Source organism: Pelophylax lessonae (genome assembly GCF_965119305.1).
Source record: "Pelophylax lessonae genome assembly, chromosome: 3".
In the NCBI taxonomy this organism is placed as follows: Eukaryota; Metazoa; Chordata; class Amphibia; order Anura; family Ranidae; genus Pelophylax; species Pelophylax lessonae.
Window position 1 is genome coordinate 250,787,834 of NC_138770.1, and position 25,636 is coordinate 250,813,469.

The 25,636-nt window shown below is 46.6% G+C and overlaps 1 protein-coding gene across 3 annotated transcripts in view; it reads left to right on the forward strand.

The window, feature by feature from the left end:
• SMC4 (structural maintenance of chromosomes 4) overlaps positions 1–25,636 on the forward strand; it is a 199,569-nt gene that overhangs the window by 105,306 nt on the left and 68,627 nt on the right. For all 3 annotated transcript variants that reach the window (XM_082249521.1, XM_082249522.1, XM_082249523.1), the window contains 5 exons: positions 7,830–7,991; positions 8,085–8,310; positions 12,210–12,289; positions 12,386–12,538; positions 24,620–24,746. In XM_082249521.1, coding sequence (XP_082105647.1) covers positions 7,830–7,991; positions 8,085–8,310; positions 12,210–12,289; positions 12,386–12,538; positions 24,620–24,746 — 748 coding nt within the window. The remainder of the gene's footprint in view (positions 1–7,829; positions 7,992–8,084; positions 8,311–12,209; positions 12,290–12,385; positions 12,539–24,619; positions 24,747–25,636) is intronic.

A 25,636-nucleotide genomic window follows, 5' to 3' on the forward strand; every position in this document is an offset into this window, starting at 1 on the left:
TGGGTGATCAAGGGGTTAAATGTGAGCCTAGGGGAGTGATTCTAACTGTGGGGGGGCGTGGCTTCTGAAATGACCATAGAGACGTTTGCTTCCCCCCCCCAGACTCCCGAGAGCGAGCACCGTATGGCGATTTGCCTGAGAGCGGCTGCCTGCTTCAGTACATCTGCGGCGGGCAGGCATAAACCGGTTAAGGCTCCGCTTACCCATGCGATTTCCAGTGTGACGATGTAGTGCAACTTTGATCTGACTTCAATACGCAGAGATGTCGCACCAGCATTAGAGGAGAAGGAATTCCTATGGGACTTTGATAAGCTCAGTGGTTTATTTTAACCCTCGCCTCTACTCCCAGGTCATCCATGCGGTCTAAAAACACTCTTCCCAAACACATTTCATTTACACCCGAGCAAAGCAGAATGGTGTGGGAATTTTATTGCGCATTTTTCACACAAACCAAAGTCAAGCTTAGGGCAGCCCATTCACTCAAATGGGCTGCCGTTTTGCATTATAAACGCCCCAAGTTAGCTAAAGAACCTTTCAGTGTGAAGCATGTCTTTTCAGTTCACGTTTTGACGCAATTGTTGTGCGTTTTTTTTTTTTTTTTTTTTGTAAATACTCCAAAGCTCCCTCCTTCCTTTTTTTAACATGTTCGAGACATTTTGGCCTTGTTATCCTGTTTGGTAGTCTTTGTTGTGGCCATTGCCTCAGTCAGTAGGGCTTCGGAGTTATCAATGCTATCCTGGTTGGAGCAGCAATTGATATTGCATAGTGACAAGGTTATGTTGTGACCAACAACCTCCTTTTTGCCCAAAGTTTTCTGTTCCTTTCATATTTTGTTGCCCTCTTTGTGTCCAGCACCAGTTCACTTCTGTGAGATCTCTCTCACCATTGTCTGGATGTGGTGAGGACTGTCGGGGATAATCTTTCTGCCACTTTTTCTTTTAGGCAAACTGATTCCCTTTTTTGTTGTTTCAGGAGGTCTTTAAAAGGGTTCTTTGACTTCAATTCTACTTTTTTCAGTTATTGTGCACGCATATGAGGTGCTTGATAAAGTGCCGCTTTTTCCAATTAAAACTCAATCCACTAGGTCAGTGAGTGCCTCTTGTAGTAGGTATCCTTATCCCTTATCAAGTAATGTTCCAGGATACACCAGTAATCATAAAATGGGGCTCCTCTTCCCCCCCCCCCCCGACACCTATACTAACTAACTTCCGAAAGAAAGATCTGTATACTTTCCTATTTTCAGGCCACTGTGGACCGGTCACTTGATCTGGCTCTCACGTGTCAGCTAGTGGCAGCTTAAGGGAAGAGGAGGCATTGCCGAAAATTTATGACCCATAGTAAGCCGATGAGTGACGTCGCCACTCAGGCATTCCAGCCGTTGTTGAGCGCTGTCATCTCCCCTACAGCTGGCGCTGCCTAAAACAAGAGCTCACATGATTCTATGGGCCTGGAAATTGTTTAGTATACAGATCATTCTTCCATAGGCTAGTTAATATAGGCTTTAGAAAGGAGAACCTGACCCTGCAATCGCGCTTGGAGGACTTCGAGAACAGAGCCAGGAGATCCAATATCCGGATCAGGGGTATCCCGGAATCGGTAGAGGACCTTCAATCCACCATAACAGCACTATTTCAGGAGCTAGCCCCTTCTATACCAATTGAGCGATTGGAAATGGACAGGATTCATAGATCCCTGGCCCCTCGCCCTGATGATGGACCCCCAAGGGATATCATAGTGAAACTTCATTATTTCCGCTCCAAAGAGAAACTCATGGCAGCAGCCCGCAACCGAGAAGCTTTAAACCTTCAGGGTCATCGATATCACTTCTATCAAGACCTATCACAAGTCACCCTTGCTAAGCGCAAAGCTATGAAACCTCACTTGCTCACCCTGCAACACCATAAGATCATCTACCGCTGGATCTTTCCCTTCGTGGTTCGTTTCTCCTACAAAGGTACCTCCTACCAATGTAAGTCATCCGAAGACCTGCAACATGCTCTCCGGGAACTTCACTTGACACCCCCAGAACAATCGACAGAAGGCTCTAGACGTCAAACTGCATCTTCCTCAACACAGAAAGCACAAGCCCATGCTGGCCAAGAAGCCCACCCAGGAATCCACAAGAGAGGCCGCTACTCTTCACCGACTCCACGTCCTGTCCACGCCCCAGAAGACTCCATGGACTGATGGGACACCATGCCGTACACCAGCTTTCCAATACCTCGGCGAGCGCCTTGTTGCTCTGCTGACCCCTTTGGGTACCACGGTACTGGTGCCTCCTTGAAACAGTAACTATGAACCCCTTTTTTTTTTTCTCGTGTCAGCAGCCTTTTTTGCTGCTCAATGCACTTTTACCAGGCACTTGTGGTTGTTTAATAGTCTCCACATTGACCCCCCCCCCCCAAGCCAATCCCAAACTACCCACGGATGGGTTGTAATAGTTCTCACTACACCTTCTGAGCAAGCTTACTAATAGTATGCCTTGCCGCTTTATCTTCCCCCAACACCATCGCTGCCTGTTCTGAGTGCATTGATATGCAGTAGGCACTCGGGGCTTAATTCCCTGGTTGCCTACTTCGGTTTATATAGTTGGGTATAACTGTCCACCCTAGTAAGTTTTATTGTTCAGAGTTTACTGTATGACTGACTCAAATTACTTACCTCATTACATTATACTCTTTTTAGGCTGTCCTAGACCCGGGGACTGCTCACTGCACCCCATTTTTTGTCCACTAGAGCCAGCCCTGATTGGATTGGCATCTATTGGACCCTTTGATTCCTCCCGGCGGGATCCACAGTTCCTTCCGGAGGACACCTTTAGGTTTTATTAACCTTTCAAGACATTCCCTAAGCTTCCCTTCCCCAGCTTTCCTATCCTCCCTCTCCCTCCGGCCTACCTTCCCACCCCCCACCCCCCTCCCGGGGAGAGCCTCCAGCCCCTTGTGCCCGACTCCTATCTCCCTCTCCCGACTTCCAATCCTCACCATGTCCACCTTGAACGTGCTTACCTTAAATGTGCAAGGCTTCAACTCCCCTTCTAAAAGAGTGAAAGCTTTCCGATCGTTTTCTTCACTATCCATTCATGTGGCTTGCCTTCAGGAGACGCACTTTTCATCGCAATCGACGCCCAAACACTTTGGCCACCAGTATCCACAGGTCTATACAGCCTCTGCCCCCACAAGCGTTTCATAGAACTACTCCATTTACGCTTCAGAAAGAGATCAAAGACCCGGAAGTTCGATACCTCCTCCTGACAGGTCGACTTCTTGACTCTGAGGTCACAATTGTGTCCTACTATGCCCCTAACAAAAATCCCCAGGCCTTCCTTTCCCACCTCCTGTCCGTCTCTAACACGCACAAGAGAGGCACGCTCCTGCTCTGCGGCGACTCAAACCAAACGCTCTATCCCCTGCTTGACAAATCCCCTGCCCCTACGACTCCACAACGACTCTTTTCAACAGCTCCTTAACCAACACTCTCTCTTGGACACGTGGCGGGAGCACAACCCCACGTGGCGGCAATACACCCACTACTCTCATCCACATAAAGTATTTTCCCGGATTGACCACATACTTACCCACGTGGGCACATCCCCACTTATCTCCACTTCTACCATTATACCGTGCTCTTGGTCTGACCACGATGCAGTGATCACCTCCTTCTCCTCCATGGTCCCTAAACCTAACCTTCGCTCTTGGCAAATCAATGACAGCATGTTGGCTAACCCCACTCATCAACTTGAAATAGAACGAGCCATTACCGACTACCTGACTACTAACTTTCAACCAGACACGTTCCCCTTGACCTTGTGGGAAGCCCACAAACCCGTTATTAGAGGGGTCTACATTAGCAGAGCCTCTTACATACGCAAAGAAAAGCGCCTCATGCTCCACAAGCTAGAAGCAGCCTTTTACAAGGCCTCAGCAGACTTTCAGGCGACCCCCATGCCTTCCACGAGACAAGCGACAATGTCAGGCGGGCTACTCTCCTAGCCCACATCGCTAGACAACGCCGCATTCCCTCCTGCTTCCTCTCCCTTGACATTTGCAAAGCCTTTGACTCCTTATGCTGGCCTTATCTCATTTCGGTCCTTGGTCGTTGGGGATTTGGCTCGCATTTTATGCAGTGGGTGAATGCCCTTTATCGGAACCCAAGAGCATATGTACACTACTCCGGCTTCCGGTCGGACTCCTTCCCCATTGAAAGAGGCACACGACAAGGCTGCCCCCTCTCCCCCCTCCTATTTGCCCTAGCTATTGAACCCCTTGCTATTCTTATACGCGCTGATCCTAACATTAAGGGAATTAAGCGGGGGGGGGGCATCACCATAAACTCTGCCTCTTTGCGGACGATGTCCTTGTTTTTCTTACTGCCCCCTTGGTGTCGGTTCCTAGCCTCTTATGTACCCTAGCGATCTTTGGCTCAGTCTCGGGCCTCGTAGTTAATCCTCGAAAATCACTAGCTCTAAATGTATCTCTCCCAAACGATGTCCATGCCCGCCTTAGGTCCTCACTCCCGTTCCCCTGGGCAACCTCGTATATCCCCTACCTGGGGGTGAACCTCACAGCAGACCCTGCAGGGCTCTATTCCACTAATTACCCCCACATGCTATCTACACTTACGAACCTCATGTCTAAATGGTCCTCCCTGCCCCTATCCTGGATGGGGAAAATCACAGTGATCAAGATGTCCATTTTACCCAAAATCCTGTACCTCTTTCGAGTACTCCCTATTTCGGTGCCGGCCTACTTCTTACGCATCTTACAAAATGAGCTTTGGACTTTATTTGGAACAAGTCAAAACCTTGCTTACCGAGACCGCCGCTATACCGCCCACTAATTCGCAGCGGGCTGAGCGTACCGCATTTCGCCAAATATTATTACGCAGCACAACTAGCTCAACTCCCTAAATACCACTCCACAAAGGAAATTCCAATGTGGGTTTCCCTAGAAGCAGTGGAATGTGACCCATTATCTGTGGCCAATCTGCTCTGGCTACCACCCGCACAACGGCGGAACATTACCAACCCAATCACGAAACATAGCTTGACCATCTGGGATAGACTTAGCCGACGCTTCCGCCTGCAATCTCCTCATAACCCCCTACTCTTTTCTCCACAACCCATCCTTCTACCCGGCCTGGTCCTCGCAAACTTCCTTCTCCGCCTGGACTAGTGCCGGCCTGATACGGGCCCATCAATTCTTTACCCCGCGCACCTTCTGCCCATTCCCTACCCTGCGGGAAACTTACAATCTCCCCTCTGGGGAAATATTCCGCTACCTACAACTCAAACATTTCTTTACACAAGCTACTCCGATGAGGGAGGACTCCACCACCTTCTCGACCTTTGAACGCGCATGCAAAACCGACCCTCACAGACGAGGACTCCTCTCTGACCTATATGCCCACCTGCTGTCGGCTCAGGAGACCACCCCGCCCATGTACACAGTCAAGTGGGAACGTGACCTGCATATCACACTTGACTATGAGGACTGGATACAAATCTGGCAGGCTACCAAGTCGGCATCCCCAAATATTGTTGCACTCGAAACAAATTACAAGGTTCTCACCAGATGGTATTTGGTTCCCGCTAGGATCTCTAAATATGCACCTCAGTACTCCCCGCGTTGCTTCCGGGGATGCGAATCCCCAGGCACCCACTCACATCTGGTGGGAGTGCCCTGTGGTTCAAGCCTTCTGGTCCAAAGTGCACGAAACTGTCTACCATGTTTGGCATCCCTCTTGCCCCTGACCCGACATCTGCCCTCCTGAATCGCAAGCCACCTAACCTTACACCCTGTCAATTCAAACTTTACCTTTATGTCACGACGGCTGCAAAGCAAACCATCGCGAAAGCGTGGAAAACCCCCACGCTCTGTCATCTGGCTATGCTACACAGGGTTACCCAAGCCATGCTCCATGCTAAAACAGAAGCAATTTTGTTGGACAAACTGACCCCCTATGAACGGCTATGGCGACCCTGGATTGACCATTGCCTCCCACCAGGCCTTGGCGACAGCCTTGTACTCACCTGATTGGTCGCCCTCATTACCGGCTCTTTTCCCACCTGGGCCCCTAAGGGGGGTTCGAGGCTCCCTCCGGGCACCTGCTTATACCCCCCCCCCCCCCATGACCCTCCCCTACTTACCTCACTTTCATTCCAACCCAGCCCCCCCCCCTACTCGGCCCCCGGTGTACCCACTTAAGAGCTATACCTTGGTTTTGGTTGAGACCCCTTCTGTGTGGGGGTCCATCCACGCAGCGTGGCCTCGGCCACACCTATAGCTTGAGCGCACCCTCATTGCATTCAAGACGGGACGCCGGGTCGATCCCATATACGTATTGCATTTGCTACATGTTGTTTGTGTTATATACAGCAGTTTTGTATCTCAATGCGCCTTGCTTTATCTAGGCATGTACCTACTGTTTCCACTGCATATTGCTGTACCATGTTTCTTTTGTCTTTAATAAAAACCGTGAAAAAGAAAAAACATAATACACAAAGGGAAGGTTAGGCCACTTTATGATCTTAACACTTTGAGGAAGTTGACACAAAGTAAGTGGAATCGCATGCAATTAACACATCTAGGATCTTTGCCTCAACCCCTCAGATCAGAAAAAGAGTTGAATCCTATGGAAAAACTCTTTAACCCTTTAACAAAAGTAAAACATGCCCTGTCTTTAGTATACAAGATGTTGACCGATCTTGAGGGTAAGCGGAAACCTCCTTTTTAGAGAAAAATTGGAGAGGGAAATCGGAATTAGTTTGGAGGAACACGAGGTGAAAACTGTGCTGAGAGCCGTACATAGCACCGCTAGAGATGTAAACCCCATCGAGTTGAATTATAAGTGCCTATCGAGATTGTACACTACACTTGCCAGAGCCCATCGGTACCAACCTGAGAAACCTAGTTGCTGCTGGAAGGGTGTGTCAGGTACTAGGATCAACGTTGCATATATGGTGGGTAAATCCCAAGATACGTGAGTTCTGGTTGAAAATCCAATATTTTCTTCACCAGATTACAGGTGAAGTGGTGGATGATCCCTGGGTTTGTTTTTTCTCATAAAATAATTCATCATTAAAATCCTAAAGGTACTCATTAGTCCAAAATTTGCTTAATGCCGCGTAAGGGACGATACCAAAGAGATGGCTTGAATCTGATGCCCCCCACTGTCAAAGAATGGTGTGGGAGTTGAATACATTTATGATATGGAATTCATGTGCAGCAGAGATGAAGATTACGTAGATAAGTTTACAGAAAAGTGGAAAAAATGTAAGGATTTTAATATTCCCAGGGATTGCCTAAATATTTGGGGAATTTAGAGACAGTAATACTTGGAGGGCATATCGTAACTGTTGAGAAGATAGGAAGGACGTATTAGAAGTGTGGGATATAATTAGGAGGCTTGAGGGGTTGGGGGGACTGGTAATTAAGTGGGGGCGTATAGGATAAATTGATTTTCTTTTTATTTATGTTCGAATATATGTATAACTGATTGGAAAATTAATAAAAATTATAATGTGAAAAAAAGTAAACTTAATTTTAGCGGTTTGTTTTGTATGATGCCTCAAAAGTCCCTATATATTGGAAGGTGGTCCTTCAATTGGTGTTTCTAGAGCCTTTACAAAGTAAATCAAAGGTTTGATATGTTAACTGCAGGTTGATGTCACATGGACATGCACACACTTTACTTCACTCAGGGAATATTGGATCTCTGATACGTTTTTATATGGTTAGCGCAGTACCGAACTTTTTTTTTTTTTTTATCTTTTACTTTTAAATCAAGTGTGTGCTGTTTATGGCTAACCTCATTGTTTCTGCTATCAGGGGGACCTTGGAGCTATTGATGAAAAATATGATGTTGCCATTTCCTCATCATGTGGAGCTTTGGATCATATCGTGGTAGATACTATTGACACAGCACAAGAGTGTGTAAACTTTTTGAAGAGACAGAATGTCGGAGTTGCAACGTTTATTGGCTTAGATAAGGTACTTTTTTTTTTTTTTTTTTTTTAAGAAAATGGAAGTCATGCATAGTATCTGGTTCAAAGTTATACCCTGTTGTTTTCATTTTCTTTATAGATGAATGTGTGGGAGAAAGGCATGAATAAGATATCAACACCGGAAAACATCCCCCGATTGTTTGATATGGTGAAAGTTAAGGATGCGCACATAAGACCAGCCTTCTACTTTGCCTTGAGAGATACACTTGTTGCTGATAATTTAGATCAAGCAACAAGAGTTGCCTTTCAGAAAGACAAAAGATGGAGGGTGGTGACTCTGCAAGGACAAATTATAGAGCAGTCTGGTAAGGGCTTTATAATGTATGTACAACTCGCTTGATGCACTGGGTAACTTGATTCCTGCTATTGAGTAAACCCATAAACATTTTATTAAAATTCCACAATTAGTAATGTTTCACATTTAAGTCTTAAACACAAACTCCAGGCGCAAAAAAAATTGTTCAAGCTTGTAGAGTGGTGAAGAGTTTACAATTCTGTCAGCTGACAGTCCTTTTTGGGAAATTTCCCTTCATTCCCTGTCCTGAAGACACAACAGGAAGTAAGAAAGCTCTTAGAAAGGAAATACCCTTATAGGCTGTTGTTACTGTAACAGTTGGCTTCCTTTTAAAAAAAAGGTTTAGTCTGTTCTGGTGACAACTGTAAAGTTCTATATTTCTCCCTTCTGTTTTTGTTACCATAATAACCTGGGAAAGCAGGAGGGCAGGTTGATCACCCCAGACAGCACCACTAATACTTCCCTACTCCCCACCGCTGCAGTGGTTAAAAGTCAATTAAGTCTAGGAGTAGTAGAATAAGGTCTAATACTTGCCTTATTCCTTGCTTTGGCGGTTTCCACTTCCTTCGAATGCTTTGGTTGTGGGGGGGGCCCTCACTGTCCTCTCCTACAGTGCCGGATTATTGTTAACTTGAAGCTGCAACTACCGAGCATAGTGTTTTAAAGGTGGCCTTAAATGGATTGATTTTCAGCCTGTTCAGCAGGAACAATGGAGTTTCAATGCGTGTGAGGCCACTTATCAATCAGCGCCACAGGCAATTGGCTGCAACCCTGATCTGTGTATTCTCATGGCAGCGAATCGGCGTGCTTTCAGAATACAATAGTGCAGCAGCAAGGATTCCTACATCCACCTCAAATGTGCTGGGGTGGGGGATTGGTTCCGTTTTTTTTCCCTACAGCTACCTGATTGAGTGGAGTGGAGTGGGGTGGGGGGGGTGGGGGGGAGCTAAACCATGCATGGCCACCTTCAGAGATGAGGTTTTGTGGTCCAATCGAACAGATGGTGGGAGCTGGGCAGAGATAAGAAGGTATTACACCCTAAAGCCCTGTTCACATGGGACAATTGGCTCCATGCCCTAATCAGAGCAGTCTGTGACTGGGATGCAAATGTGGACTCTGTGTGGTTGTAAACCCCATTCCTGAATCCTGAAATCTGAATGAAGCACATCGTTTTCTCATTTTCTCTCTGGTGCTTCGTTCCGTAATCGGCATGTTTCACTTCTGACAAGTTTTCTGACACATGAGATAACATTGACTAAACATTTGTGTCGGGGAGATTGCTTAGAGCAGGCATCACTAAATGGCGGCCGCGGGCCAAGTCCGGACCCAATCAATGTTCCGTCCGGCCCCGCAGTGATTCACGGAGGACGGGGGCTGGTACAGTTAACTGATTGGTTGCTAGAACTGCCCTGTATTCTAGCAACCAATCAGTTACTTCGGGCAGGTCCCGCCCTCCGTGCATCCCTTTGAGCACTTTCGATGTCAGCTGTTGTGCCTCCGATGTCAGCCATGCTGCCCTGTTTAAGATAGGACAGGGAAGAGGCACTGCTAATGTAAAGGGGGAAAGAGGGGTGATATCAAAGAGGCAGAAAAGTAAAGGAGTGATACGGTATGAAGGGGGATGGGGTTCTACAAAGGGGGTGAGGATTAGAATGTGAAGGGGGGCTGGAGACTGCAGTGTGAAGGGGGGTTTTAAAAAGGAGATGAGCACAGCAATGTCTGAGGGTGCTATAAAGGGGGTGAGGACAGGAATGTTAATGGGGGGCTGGGGACGACTGCAGTGTGAAGGAGGGGCACAATAAAATGGGGGATGACAGTTATGTGAAGGGGGGTGCTATGAAGGGGACGAGGACAGTTATTTGAAGGGGGGGAGGACAGTTATGTGAAGGGGGTGAGGACAGTTATGTGAAGGGGGGTGCTATGAAGGGGGTGAGGACAGTTATGTGAAGGGGGGTGCTATAAAGGGGGGGGCAGTTATGTGAAGGGGGGTGCTATAAGGGGGGTGGGGGATGACAGTTATGTGAAGGGGGGGTGCTATAAAGAGGATGAGGACAGGAATGTGAAGGGGGGCTGGGGACTGCAATGTGAAGGAGGAGTACTATAAAGGGGGCGAGAACAGGAATGTGAAGGGTGGGTGATATGAAAGGTGCTTGGAATTGCAATTTAAAGTAGGGGGTGATATAAAGGGGGGCCGCTGACAAAAATGTGAAGGGCTGAGGACTGTAATGGGAAGGGGGGATGATGTACAGGGGGACTGAAAACACTGATGTAATAAAAAGGATTGTGATGTGAAGGATTGTAGACTAGGTTCACATTATTGCGTAACGCGTGTAGGCGGCCCATTTATTTCAGTGGGCTGCCTTGTAAGCAGAAACGCAGAAAAATAAGTCCCTGACCTTTTTTTTTTTTTCTTTTTAATTGCGCCGTACCAAGCTGCATGGTACTGTGGCACCATGTGATATGGCACTTGTAAAGACTCGCCATGTTTGCGCCTTGTGCAGAGGTGCCATTGTGAGGCAAACATATGATTCAGACCTCGGTTGGAAGAAAATTTTACCTACTGGACCTTCATGAATTTTAATTCATTACCCCTGGCTTAGAGGGAGATGAGCACTGAACTTGTCTATTCAGAATATAGCACTATATGTTCCTCTGCCTATGTGTAGGCTTAATTTGCAAGGTGTTCGCCCACGATGAACACCCTGCAATGCTGAGTGCTGCACAGTGCATTCTGCGCCCTCATGGAGCAAAGCTTTGCCCAATCTGAGTGCAGTGTAAGCTGGTTAAGGAGCGGGGTCCAGAGGCCGGCCACGGTGTCCTTAACAACCCAACCGATAAGTCATCCGCTGTCAAAGGGTTTCCCCGCTGACAGCTGAACAATTGTAAAAAAAAAAAAAAAGTGCTGGTAAAAAGAGGGGGGGGGGGGATTGCACTCGTTTAACGCCCACATCCCCCTTCCCTCTTTCCTGATTTGCCAGGCTGCATGCCCGGGTAAGGGTCTGGTATGGATTTTTTTGGGGGCGGGGGGAGGCTAAGCCTTTTTGTTTTTCAATTTTGCCATGGTATGGACTGGGAGGGGGGACCCCACGCTGTTTTTTTTCTTTTTTAATATAATTGTAAACTCGTTTTGACTCTGTTTTATACATGCTACAGATCTGCACACTAGGGGGCCCCCCAGGCACTATATTCAAAGGAATTTTCATAATCCTCGGTCCTGAAAAAACTAAAACTATCGGTTTTTATTTATTTTGTCCCCCAGGGCAGTACCCAGACCCCAATACCTCTTATGACCAAATGTTTGCATATAAGCCTTCACTTTTGATTTTTCCTGTTCGGCTCCCATAGACTTCAATGTGGTTCACAGTTCAGGTTAGCCTTTCCCCTGTTAGGGAGTTCTGCTGCGAACAGGGGGGGTGTTCAGCCCATGCCTATTTACCCTGGCAGATTTCTAGTGTGATGTATCTCTGTGTGTGGCACTTTTGTCAGTTATCATTTTTGTCAGTTTTTAAAGTAATATTGTGACTAAATTAAGTTGTACACGTGCCGCAATGCTATGTGGCCATGGCTAAAATGATACCTCTTTTCGCGTTCAATGCCACCAAAGCAACCTGTTCAAGTAAATAGGATTGCGCCGCAACCCTCAAGCCAAATGCTAGGTGCGGTGTTCCAATTCAAAGTTCCCGTTTGATTGTCAAATAAGAAAGAAAAAAAGGCAGGCATTCGCGAGGCTGCAGTATGCTCTCTGAAAAGCCTTCCACCGTCGATCGCTTTTCAGAGACTTACGCAAGTGTAAACAAATCTTACAAGTGGATCAAATTCCTTGTTTTATTTTAATACAAGCTGCTTAATCTGCTGTGGCAGTAGTCATATATTTTTATTTGTAGCATTTTCGTAATCTTCTATTTCCAGGTACAATGACTGGTGGCGGAGGAAAGGTGATGAAAGGCAGGATGGGAAACTCTGTTGTAGTTGAAGTTTCCGAAGAACAGGTTGGAAATCTTGCTTTTAGCGTAATGTTTTTTTGTTTCCATTGAACATTTAAATTTCTCAAAGTTACTTTTTTTTGCTGGTATGTTATGTTATAGTTACAACAGATGGAGTCCAAACTTAAGTCTGACTCTGAGAAAGCTGCAGTAATTCAAGAACGTAAAGTTCAGCTTGAAGAAGAAGTCACTAAACTGCGAAAGTCCACTCGGGAGATGAAAAACACTTTTGAAAAATTCACAGCAAATCTTCAGGTAACAAAAAAAAAATCCCAAAATAAAATGCAGCATTTTTTAAACATAGTATCGAATTGGAACTATAGAAAGAAGAAACAAAATGTATGCCCGTGGTTGAGAGTATTTTTGTAGATGGGTATCTTTGCTGTCTGTTAGACAGTAGTTACTCATGTCAAGTCCTTTCAGTACCTCAACAAATGCTGTTGTCGAACCATTGTGGTGGGCCACAACCCGTCTTTATGAAGGTGACAGGCACCATATATGTGTTCTTTATGTAACCGGCAAACCTCCTCCAACCTCTAAAAAGTATCAACACCATGGCTCACAAAAAATCAAAGCCTACCTGTGATCGTCATAACCTCATGGGCATTACATATGATCAAACAAGTCACACAATAAAAAACACAATTACCTGTATGCAGATGGAGCCGAACGGTATTAGAAAGTACTAAGCAAATCAGCCTTACCTATGAATGTCCATAACTACATAGAAAGTGGACACGGTAAGGCTACCTTATGCTTGTGTAGGACAAGACACCCAGATAGCCTGGCAAACTATATCATAACAAATACACCTTGTCTAGGGCCTCTTTCACAAGTCAACTAGTTGCTTTTTAAATAATTTAACTGATTTTACACTTTTTTTATTTTTACTGTATTAAACCCAAAAGCAAACATTTCTTATTTTGCAGCTTGCAATTCTGAGATTATGTAACTACATTTTGTAGGCTTTCTTTCCCTATTTTCACCTGTTGATCTAGCCAGTAAGTCTGTTTTTCAAAAAAAAAAAAAAAAAAACAAAACTAAATGTCCTGCAAATGAGACTAAGCATTTAACAATAAAAGGGTTGTTTAAAGCGGAGTTCCGGCATGAAAAAAAAAAAAATTTAGATGAAAATACCCCTGGGACAGTCAGGGCTAGTGCATTTCAGAATGGATAGCCTCTGAACGGTCCCAGGTTGCATTTACCTTTTAATTACCTTGAAAATTTCTTGTCCAGCGCTGCCATCTCAGGTGTGGGCAGCTGAAGCCAGGGCGTAGTCTTCGGTCCCAGAATGCCCTGCACTGGCCCCGCTCGTCAGTTCCGGCGCAGGCGCGTCATCCCTGCACAGCTTCTGTTTAGCATGCCCAGAAGCTGTTTAGCAGGGAATGATGCGCCTGCGCCGGAACTGACGAGCGGGGCCAGTGCAGGAGCATTGACTCCTGGGAGCGATGGCGTTCAGCTCCCAGGAGTCAACACAAGCAGGAAGTGACGGCGGGCCGTGGCCGCAGAGGGAGGAAGAGAAAGTAAGGTAAGTATATTTTCTTTAAAAACAAGGTAAGTCAATAAGAAAAAAAATGTGGTATTCAATTGTTTTACAGGTAATTTAGAGCAAGCGGACAGTGAAAAAAAAATTTTCAGGGTGGAATTCCGCTTTAAAATGATTAGCATTTACACAACTCATTTTAAAAATGGAAATAAAGACTTTTATATAGCTATATAGCTCATGTGTGCTGTAGTGTTGTGTGTTCTCTGTAAGTTGCATTCATTCTGCACAGTGCCTTCTGTGTATGTTGCCCATGGCTTAGCTGTACATTAGAGCCAGCAATCTCTGCACTGGTGCACAGGTGTGAGCCACAATCCTGGAGTTGAATGGAATACATTTTTCTGCAATAAACAGGAAAGCAGAAAGCCTAGTTATTTCAATGGTTAGTTTTTGCAAATGTATAGTAGCTTAGTCCTTGGCTCCAAGTTTGGCAGGGTTTGGTAAGAAGTTGCTAGTTATAGGGTGAATAGAGTTGATAAGTTTAATTTTTAAAGGCTAGTGGCATGAACAGGCAGGTCACTCTGGCAGAATGACGCAGCCCCCCCCTGGTGCAGAATCAAAGTATTAACCGGTGTTCACCAGCGCTCCAGATGGTCGAGATGGATAGCAGATATAGCAGGCAGGAATTAAGCGGATGCGTAGTCAAGGAGTAGCCAAAGGTCGGTATCGCGTAGTTGCAGGTTGGGATTAGGCAGAAGCATAGTCAAGAAACAAGCCAAATGTCAATAACGAATGGTAGCGAAGATACGGACGGCAGCAGGAGAGACAAGCGAGATATTGGCTGGTGAAGGCACAATATTCTGGCAAACTAGAAGTGCAGAGACATGGCTTAAATCAAAGTTCATGGGAGGAGCAATGAGTTTAAGGCAATTAAGGTTCACGGCAGAATCATTAAAGGATTTGTCCAGGGAGATGTCTAGCATTCCAGGTGGCTCTGTAAGCAGTCATTCCAGACACAGTGCAGGTTCCAGGTTCAAGTCTGGGTCCTGACACTTTCTCATCCAAAGTCCAGCGAACAGTCTAGACTCTGTAGAGCTTTTGTTGGTCCTGAACCTCTAAAAGTTGGTGTTGGATTCTTCTAATGCCAGTTTCACACCAGATGGTTGCAACTCCACATTCTGACTTTCGACAGATAGACTTAGTTCCTGAGTTTACCTATGCGTTATACCGGGCCTGTTAGCCATTGTTTTTGATTTTGTCCACCTCTCACTGGACTGCACATCCAGATGGTACAGTATGAAGTAATACTTTGTCCTATGTTATATGATAAAGAATAAATCAATCTGTGTTCTGTTATGCAATTACAAAAATAGGATTTTATTTAGAAGTAAAAAATCTGATTTCTCTTTCGCTCTTTGACAGACACAGCTGCTGGTATTCATAACCATTGGTAGATATTGTCCCCTAAAGGAGTAGGACCCTAGGCAGAAAAATATTCTAACTACACCCCTGCCTATTTTGACAGAATTGTCGCTAAAGAGTGGGGACGACCAAAGCGTCCCCGTGGGGGTCCCTAAGCGCTTTACTAGGCATTACCCCTATGAGGAGTCCCTTCTTAAGAAGTGCACTGTGCCGCCAGTGGTTGACCCTTTGGTTTCCAGATTATACAAGGCAACCAGGATTCCGGTTGAAGAATCCCCGGAATTTAAGGATCCGGCTGACTGGAAGGCGGTGGCTTTGGCCCGCCATATATACACTCTAGCTGGTTCGGCAATGAGGTCGGTATTCACCATTGCTCTAGTGTCACAAACTCTGACCGAGTGGGCAAAGCTCTTATGCTGTGACCTGGAGGGTGAACAGCTTCCTGCCGTCTTTGCCGAGCTGGCGTATAAGCTGGTCCAGGGGCTGCAGTTTTATTTGTGATGCCTCCTGGATGTGGCTGCCTTGATGGCTCGCCTCTTTGTTTTGGCAGTGGTTCTTCAGCGTGTCTTTTGGCATAAGTGCTGGTCTGCGGATCAGACTTCAAAAAAGGCCTTTACTGATCTTCCGTTCCAAGGACACCTGTTCGGAGCTACTCTGAATGACGTCATTAAAGGTCTTACAAGGGAGGAAGAGTACTTTTCTTTCACAGGCTATGGGCAAGGAACCACGTCTTAGATGTGGGCCCTCCTTCTTGGCTCATACGTTTTTGTTTTTTTGTTTCGTCCCTCAGGGTCGACTGACAAGGGCTCAAAGCCTTTTGAGGCTTCTTCAGGAGGATCCAAACAAACCCGGTGTGGCGAGCCAAGATCGGGCTTCTCAAGACCCTTGAACAAGAAGATTCCTTCAGCATGAAGTTGAGCCCTCACCTGTAACGCTGGTGAGGGGATATCTTCGCTGGTTTTCGGACCCGGGGACCTCCCTAGTGCAAGACAAGTGGGTCCACAAAGTCATTCAGTCCGGCTACAAGATCAAGTTTCGCTCTTGTCCCCCGGCAAGGTTTTTTCCTTCCAACTTGCGCCTGTCCCCAGACCGCTTACAGGGCCTGTTCTTCCAAGGGGTGATTGCCCCAGTTCCAACCTCGGAACGTTTTCAGGGCTTTTACTCAAACCTGTAAGCAAAGTGCGTCCAATCCCTGACCTCAAGGTGCTAAACTGCTTTGTGCGGGCACAGAAGTTCAGAATGGAGTCCATTAGAACGGTGGTGGCATCCCTGCATCAGGGGGATTTCCTCGCCTCTATTGATATCAAGGATGCCTACCTTCACATTCCAATATGTGCCAGTCACCAGTGTTTTCTCCGCTTTGCTCTGGGAGAGGAGCATTATCAGGTTGCGGCATTACCCTTTGGTCTAGCCTCTAGGTCCTCACAAAAGTGTTAGCACTGGTGCTAGCCTTGCTACGCCAACGGGAGATCACGATACTAGGCTACTTGGACAATCTTTTTCTGCGAGCGGAGTCTCCCTCTGCTCTGGTGGACAACCTGGAGATCACAATACGAACTCTGCAGGAGTTCGGTTGGATTCAGAATTTTCAGAAGTCTCCTCTGGTTCCATCCACAGAGCTTAACTGTCTGGGCCTGACTCTGGACTTGGCCTTAGCCAGAGTGCTCCTTCCCCTGGACAAACTCCAAAAATTGCAGGCTGCAATTCGCTTCCTGCTGTCCAACAGATGGTCATCCGTCCGGACTCTGCTCAGGGGATCTAGACGCTGGAAGAGTCCAGACTACCGATCAATGTCTTGGAACTTTAAGCGATCAGTCTGTGTCTGGATCATTGGACTGATCATCTTCAGCGTTGTCCAGTGCGCCTTTAATTGGACAATGCCACGACCGTGGCTTATGTCAATCCTCAAGGGGGCACAAGAAGTGTCCTGGAGGTAGCCAGCGTTTTAAGGGGGGCAGAACTGTTTGTTCCAGCCCTCTCCGCCGTACACATTCCAGGGGTGGAAAATTGGCAGGCGGATTACCTCAGTCGGTAGGCATTGGTCCTTTCATCAGGAGGGGTTTCATTAGCTGTGTCTCTGGTGGGGCACCCCTGAGGTCGATCTGTTGGCATCTCGGCTCAACTAAAAGGGGGAAGAGGTTTCCAGCTCGGTCAAGGGATCCTCTGGTGGACACCAGATGCACTGGTGGTCCCGTGGGGTCAGTATCAGTTCATTTATGCCTTCTCTCCTCTCAAGCTTCTGCCCAGACTTCTAGGCAGAGGGGATTCCGGTCATCTTGGCTCCAGACTGGCCCCGCCGGGCTTGGTACGCCAATCTGGTGCAGCTGGTCACTGACGTTCCTTGGAAGCCTCCTTCTCAAGGAGGATCTTCTGTCCCAAAGGCCTATCTTCCATCCTGCTTTACAGTCGCTGGCTTTGACGGCTTGGCTGTTGGAACGCCTGGTACTGAAGGATAGGGGTTTATCTGTGTCGGTGACTCCTACACGGTTGAAAGCTAGGAAATCTACTTCTAAGAAGATCTACCTTTATACGTGGAAGACCTACATTGCATGGTGTAAGTCTCTTGGGGTTCCTTCTTGGTGGCTCAGGTTTTAACCGTTCTTCAACAGGGGGGTTGAACAGAAATTGGCCTTAAGTACCATCAAGGACCAGGTGTTGGCCTTGGCAGTCTTCTTCCAACTACCTTTCTTCAGGGTGTCGGTCATTTATTTCCACAAGTGCGGGCTCCGTTGCCGCCTTGGGATTTTAATTTGGTGCTTTCAGCTCTACAGAAGCCTCCTTTTGAAAATATTTGGGAGATTCCCCTACTTACGTTGTCCCAGAAGGTGGACTTTAGTGGCTATCACTTCTGGGCGCAGGGTGTCTGAACTGGCAGCATTATCCTGTCATTCACCCTACCTGGTGATTCACAGGGATAAGGTGGTTCTTCGTCCCTGTCTGTCGTTCCTTCCTAAGGTTGTCTCTGACTTTCATTTGAATGAAGACCTTTTGTTGCCTTCACGGTGTCCCAGGCTTAAACATCCGAAGGAAATTGCTTTGCATGCCTTGGATGTGGTCCAGGCAATTAGGGTGTACCTGGCCACTACAGAGTCTTTTAGGAAGTTAGACTTTGTGCTCACGGATGGACCCCCGAAAAGGGTTGTCTGCTTCTTCTGCGACCATTTCCAGATGGTTCAGGCCTATTCCATCAGGGGTCAGGTTCCTCCTTTCCCTGTCAAGGTGCCCTCTGCTAGACGAAAGGCTCAGAAGGCAAAAAGCACCCATCAGGCGTCAGTGGCGCAGGTTTGCAAGGCGGCCACCTGGTCGTTGGTGCACACTTTTACAAAGCTTTATAACGTGGATGTGTTGGCATCTGGTGATGCCTCCTTTGGCCTCAAGGTTTTACAGGGTGCAGTTTAAGCAGACCTGGTCCTCCTTGATGGTGTATTGCTTTTTTCAGGTGGGCTTCGGTTGTTTGAGCACCCGTTGCCAGGTTGGCTAATGTTTAGCTTTGGGGAATATTTTTGGTTGTTCCCATCCCTCATGTTTAACACTGCTTTGGAACGTCTTAATGGTTATGAATATCAGGAACTGTGTCCGTCAATGAACATCAGAGAAATGGATTTCACGGTAAGTCAAAAATCCCATTTCTCTTACGTCCCCCGACAGTCGCCGCCACCTCTGTTGGGTATTGACTTCCCATCCGCAGGAATAGCTAGGCATATAGACTCAGTCCAAAGACAAAAGGCATTAGCATATACACACCCATGGGGGCTGTCCCATCTGGTCAATACCCCCCCTGCATCACCACTCCTAACTCAGTTTTAATCTGCCTAGCGTCAGGAGTAGTCAGGCTTACCTTGTGCTGGGGCTTCAGTCTCAGCCTTCCTAATTTTTTATTTGACCTTTTAACCTTTTATTTGATTTTCTTTGAAAATGTCAGTTTTTTTCTCTTACTTTACTAGCGGTTTATTTTGTCAGCTTCTAGTGTTAGTCTTCTTTTCGGATGAAGATGGATCATGCGGTGCTGGGATTCGGACTGACCGCCCTGGTTCTCCAGAGCAAAAGGGTCAGATGGACCCCCAGCCCGCCATCGAGCGTTCAGCTATGGTTCGCCCTGGCATTACGAACGACCCATCCCTGTTTCGCTACAGGGATGCAGCCGTGAGGTGGCTACCTCACAGGACTCGTCTGCGGTGCTGCAGCGTCATGTCCCTGGCTCACGGCACTCCCTGTCAGATGAGGACAGAGGTTTTCCGTGCATAGAGGCTCCCCACGCCATCTGGTACAGGTAAGTACTTCTGTGTGGGGCCTCTGTCTGGGGTGGCAGTCTGTGTTGCTGTGTGTTCCCCATGTCTGTGCCTGTGTGACTCCCTGTGCGATCCCTGTGGGGATTGCTTGTGCAGATACTGTATGTTGCCCGGGGGTCCCTGTCCCTGTGTCACTTAGGTGCATTGTTGGGGGTGCAGACGTTTCTGGTTATGCGGCGACCGCAGCGGTGCATTTTCGTGCGGTCCGCCATCTTACCTATTGGCAAACATGTGTAGCTCCTCTGGGGCGATCCTGCATGTTATTTTGGCGCCATCCGCCGCCATTTTGTGGGCGGTGGAACGATCGGTCCGGCCGCATGTCGGCGGCCATTTTGGCGTAGCCTCCAATGCATCCCTATGGGGCAGCCATTTTCCCAGGGTCTGGCATATAGTCCAGCCTACTCCAGCAGCACTTCCTTTCCATCAGCAGCAGGACATCAGTAGCAACGCTCTGCAGGTTATCACTCTCAATTTCCCTCTGTGCTATCGCTTCTGGCTCAGTTTCTTTTCTCCTTTGGGGGTCTTTTATCGCAGTAGCGGTGGGCTGCGCACACCACAGCGTTCTTAAAGGGGACAGTACATTGTATTGCACTGTAGTTTGTTCTGCTAACTTGAGCAATGGATTCTCAGGAAAGCAAGTTTCCTCCAGCTTTAGTGGGGGGCCCCAGTTCTCCTGTGGCTCCGCTGCGACCCGATCTGGCTGCTGTGGTGGCGACTTTGGTGGCAAAAATGGAAATGCTGATGTCTGAACGGGCTGCGAGAAAGAGGCCCAGGTTGTCTCTTCTGATTCAGGTGGGGATATGGTTGCTGCTGCTGCGAGCGTGCCCTTTTCAGGGTCCCGCTCATCCTTGGACCCCCCGGGGTCTGAGGGGGAGGCTGAGATGGAGGGGGTTGATACCTCCTCCCCGGGGTCCCTTGAAGAATGGGCGACCATGGATGAGTTGATTGTGTCTGTAAAGGACACCTTACATTTAGAGGATAAGCCCTGTCCTCCGGGCGTTGTGTCCTCGTTTGGGACGCATAGGACCCGCAAGTCTGCGCAGGTTTTCCCCTGCCCAGCTGAGTTTCATTACACTGTTAATGAAATGTGGCGCATGTTGAAACGTCCATTCCTGGTACCTAGTCGGTTCAAATTGCTTTATCCTTTAGCGCCGGCTACGGAATCACGATGGGGTGTGCCTCCACAGGTAAATCACACTGTGGCCGTGTTAAACAAGGCTACCTTGGTTCCTACTGAGGATACCCCGGTTTTCCGGGATCCCACGGACCGGCGGTTGGAGTCTCTAGCTCGCCATTCCTATACGGTGGCGGTTTCGTTGCTCAAACCCGTTTTCGCGTCCATTCTGGTGGCTCAGGCGGTGGCTGATTGGACTAAGATGCTTAGGAGCAATCTCGTGTCGGATGGTGTTCCGCCTGCCCGGCTGGAAATGATGGATCAGATCCACCAAGGAGTCATGTATTTGTGTGATGCAGCCTTGAATGAGGCCCCCTTAGTGGCTCGCCTCTCTAGTGTCGCGGTGCTTAACCGGCGACTGATATGGCTGAAGAGCTGGTCGGCTGACCTGTCCTCGTGGGAAAACAGTTGCTGATTTTCCATATGCTGGTTCTCGCCTTTTTGGCGAGGCGTTGGATGCCCTGGTGAAAGGCGTCACGGGGGGCAAGAGCACCTTGCTGCCCCAGAACCTGAAGAACAAGTCTTTTCGTGACTCAGTCCCCACAGTCTATCAATAAAGAGACTGTTTGTTTGTTTTTGAGTCACCAAAGCCTCCTGCAATCACTTCAGGGCTACAAGATGTTTGGACCAAATTGATGCTGTATGCACTACCTTCATTTAGAGAATCTGCTGTCTGTCTCCAGCCATGTCTTTCAGAGTCCCTACAGCTACAAAGACCTTTCTATTACACCCACATGTTAAGGTTTTCCTCTATTCAGAATAGAAGCTCGATTAAGGGTCCTAGGTCCCACCTGAGTTTGCTGGAACAGTTCTCATTGAAAGGGAATTTGATAAACAGTGGCCTATATCCACTGTGGATCTGCCAGTAACCCACCTTAACAGGAAAACCCATGGACTTGTTGAAAGCATGCTTACCTTTATGGATTGTACTGATCAGCACTTCATATCCCTCATTAAATCCCAGTTTTACTAGGCAGGTTTTGCCTTTTGTCCTATGTTGGCTGTAACCCTAATCTGTCAAATTTCAAATACTTAAAAAGAATCTCTCCAGGTGTGATGGTTTTTTAAAATAGTCTAAGCTTGTGCAATGCATGGGTCTCCTGTCCATACAGATGTGCACAGCACTCGGATTAGGGTGCTGGGACTTTGATGCCATATACAAAGAGCATCTGATAAGCTTTGTCTGCTCTTGTTACCTTAATCAAGAAATCCCATGGGAGGAACAGATCATACACCTGCTTAAGCGTAGGAGGTCCAAGGAGACTTGTCGGTTGTGTCAAACATCTAGTCTTCACTTAGTTCTGCAGTAATTACTCCCAGTCGCATGGAGCCTAAATTGGATAGCCCACAAGGCTAGAAGTCAGAAACCATCTGTTTGCAAAAAAAAACCTGCATGGTGTGCCCTCACATCTACAAGCGGGGGCTGATTGTGAGTCCTTTCAAATCTTTCGGTAGCTTGTCCTTCAGGCATTCAGGTGCAGAAAGTCCCCTTGGGGGCACAGGCTAGTTCCTTGCCTCTGGCACTTTCTTAAGCTGTTGCCTCCTTTTTTCCAAGTGCTACTGCACAGATTAACGCACTTCCCCGATAAATTTAGTTCTTCTCACCCCTGGGCCTCTTACTCCATTTCCTGTGTAAACTCTGTAAGCTGGCCCACACTTTTCCCTTATTTTTGTCATTACACCATACATTGGGTACTCTGGCTATTTGGGTTCTGTTCTCGAAAAAGGTTGAGCATAATGGTTAGTGGTGGACCAAAATTAAAATTCTGAACCGAAAACCGAAGTTCAGGATACAGAAAAACCAAAATGGACAGTTTTTAAAAATATATATTTTTCATTTTTTATATATATATATATATATATATATATATATATATATATATATATATATATCTTTTTAATTTATTAGTGTTTTTTTTGTTTTTTTTAAGCGATTTTTGCGTTTAAAATAAGTACAATAAAAGTTCAAGAAAGCTGCATCTATTTAAATTCTAGAGGGAGGAGGCGTACGGTCACAGCAGCCCATAGCCTCACCAATTCTCGTGGCCCTCCTACAAATGGAGATACTCTTCTATACTTCGCAACCTGCCTTTTGAGATCCTCGCGGGATAGGCCACGGAGGACCTAGACATAACAAAACCAACAAATAAGATATAAACATGTTTTCTATTTGATTTACTTGCTGCTGGCTTTGTTACTCCCCCCCCCCCCCCCCCCTCCCTCTTGGTTTTCTTGCCTCCCCCTTACTGGCACGCTCTTTTTTAGCGCTGCAGATTCTTTGGACTGTAGCAGATTTTTGTCTGCGGTTGCTTCTACCTGGAAACTCGAGTGATGCAATTGTATCCCAATTGACCTTCGGAAAAAGGGTTCTACCTGAAACGTGTCAGTTTTAGTTTTGGGAAACTCCATATGCTCTCGACTTGTATGTTTCCACAGTGATGCATCTTCTACCGCCTGTTATATTTCATGTATCTTATATATTTTTGTATGTTATTTCCAATTTGTATGTTCACAATAAATTTGTATACTTTTTACATTTGTGTATATACTCTTACTAATTTTTTGATGGTCAATTGCCATTAAAGTCCTGCCCCTAGGGGAATTTCTTTGTTTCCAAATTTACATTAGGGATGTCGGCAATTTTCCATCTAGACACCATCGCCCGAGCAACATCTGTATCTATTTAAATTCTATGCATGTCTTCACACTAGTCTGTGCGCTTCCATTGTGGTGCAACACACCTCCCTATTGAAATGTATTGAAAATGCAGCAAAAACATATCTGTGTTGTGTTTTTGATGCAGTTTGAGTCACGTGACTTCTAAAAATTGGGGCAAAATCACTTGCATATATATCAGCCCTCAAATTTTCCACTCGCCTGCTTCGCATTTTACGAGTGGAAAATGATTGAAGGCGAGAGAGGAGAGGAAGAGACAGAACACTGTCGGTACGTGCAGGGGTGGGCAGTGTCCATACCTGTGATTGGGGGGGGAGGAGCGCACTAGGAGCTTCTGCCTTCACCTGCCTGACAGGAGTGAATGTCATTCTCCCTCCTATTATTGCACAATGCATGATTTCTGGACTCCTTCATTCCAGCCACTTCTCTCCTGCAGCCCTTAATCACTTCTCTCCTTCCAAGCTCCCCTCCCCCTGTTGGTTTGTTCTCCTTCCCAGCCAGGTCACTTTCACTTTGTCTCCTGCACTTGTCTTTATCTGCCCTGCACAATCTTAAGCAGCAATTCTTGTACTCCTCTCTCTCCTGTTCACATTAACCCTTCATCTACTTCTATCTTTCAGCTGTCCCCTCCATAAATCTGTACTGTATGTCCTGCAGCCTCTGGTCCCAGCTCTGAGCATTCCAAGCAGCCATTTAGCTGACCCTGTCCTGTCCCAAAATACAGCCTTAGCACTTTCTCTACAGTCCTTCACTCTGCTCTTCATTAACATATTACAATCCAGACCCCCCCCCCCCCCCTATTCACTCTCTTATCCCTAATAACTGGTGAAATGTGGCTTGGCCAGTGTAATTGTATGTGCGTTTTACCTGGATTTTAGGTGCATTTCTATTACAAAGTGCGTTTTCATGAAAGCCCTTTAAAGTCCTGCATGCTGCATCTTTGATTTTTCAGAAAATGCACTGTGTAATAGAATTCAATAGCAGTGCACCTAAAATCCAGGTAAAACGCACATACAATCACACTCATGTTTTTAATATTTATTTGTGCAACTTCTGCACTTTCATGCAAAAACATTTACAGTGACATTTTATAAAATCATTTTTTGAGGGCGCATTTAGGGGCAGGGTAGGGGTTAGGTGGGGCAACTGGTGGCGAGTAACCCTTAAGGCCTGGCTAGTAGCTCAGGACTTGAAATTTTGAGCCGTGTGTGTGTGTATACTTAATTCTGATTTTTCAGCTCTTGCATGTGAGTGTTTTCTAGAATTTATTGATATATTATTTTATTTTTTAGAGTCTTTCTGAGCAAGAAATACACCTGAAAGCTCAAGTGAAAGAGTTGGAGGTTAATGTTGCTGCAACTGCACCTGACAAGAATCAACAAAAACAGATGGAAAAAAATGTGGAAATGTTTAAAAAAGGTATGCGTTTCTTACATAGGTTGAAAAAGAGACACAAGTCCATCCAGTTCAATCTGTGATGTGTGTGTTGTCAATAGTACATTGTATACCCCTGTATGTTGTGGTCGTTAAGGTGCCCTTTTTTTAAACTATCCTCCCTGCTGATACTACTGCTTGTGGAAGAGAATTCCATATCCTTACCGCTCTGACAGTAAAGAAGCCTTTACGCAGTTTAACCTCCCTGGCGATATGATTATGTCAGGAATTATGTACCAAAAGCGGTACAATTTTTTTCATGGAAATTTGGCGTTATGTATTATAGGCCTAATTATCTTTGTTGTCCTTCTTTGGACTCACTCCAGTTCCAGCACATCCTTCCTGAGGACTGGCGTCCAGAACTGGACGGCATACTCGAGATGTGGCTGGACCAGAGTCTTGTAGAGTGGTAGAATAATCATTTTATCTCTGGAGTGAGTCTCTTTTTTTTTTTTTTATACATGCCAGTATTCTGTTGGCATTGCTTGGCATGCCCTTGCTGAGCTTGTTGGCTTCTAGTACCCCCAGGTCCTTTTCCATCTTCGATTTCTCCTGAGGTTCTCCCCCTAGTGAGTAACTTGCATTCGTATTTCTGGCACCGAAGTGCATTACCTTACATTTTGCAATATTAAACCTCAGGTTGCTGAGTTCCTTATGGACCCTCGGGTGTAAGCCATCTGGTCCTGGTGACTTATTTATGGTCATTCTTTCTGGTCTAGTTCTGAGTCTGTCTTCTGTTAACCATGAGGGTGCTTCCTGTGAGGTGTTATTAACTTTAACATTGCAGTCTAGGTTACTGTATCCCCCCAACACTTTAGTGAAAACTGTGGGAAAGAATTTATTTAGAACCTCTGTCTTCTCTCTGTCCTTTAGCC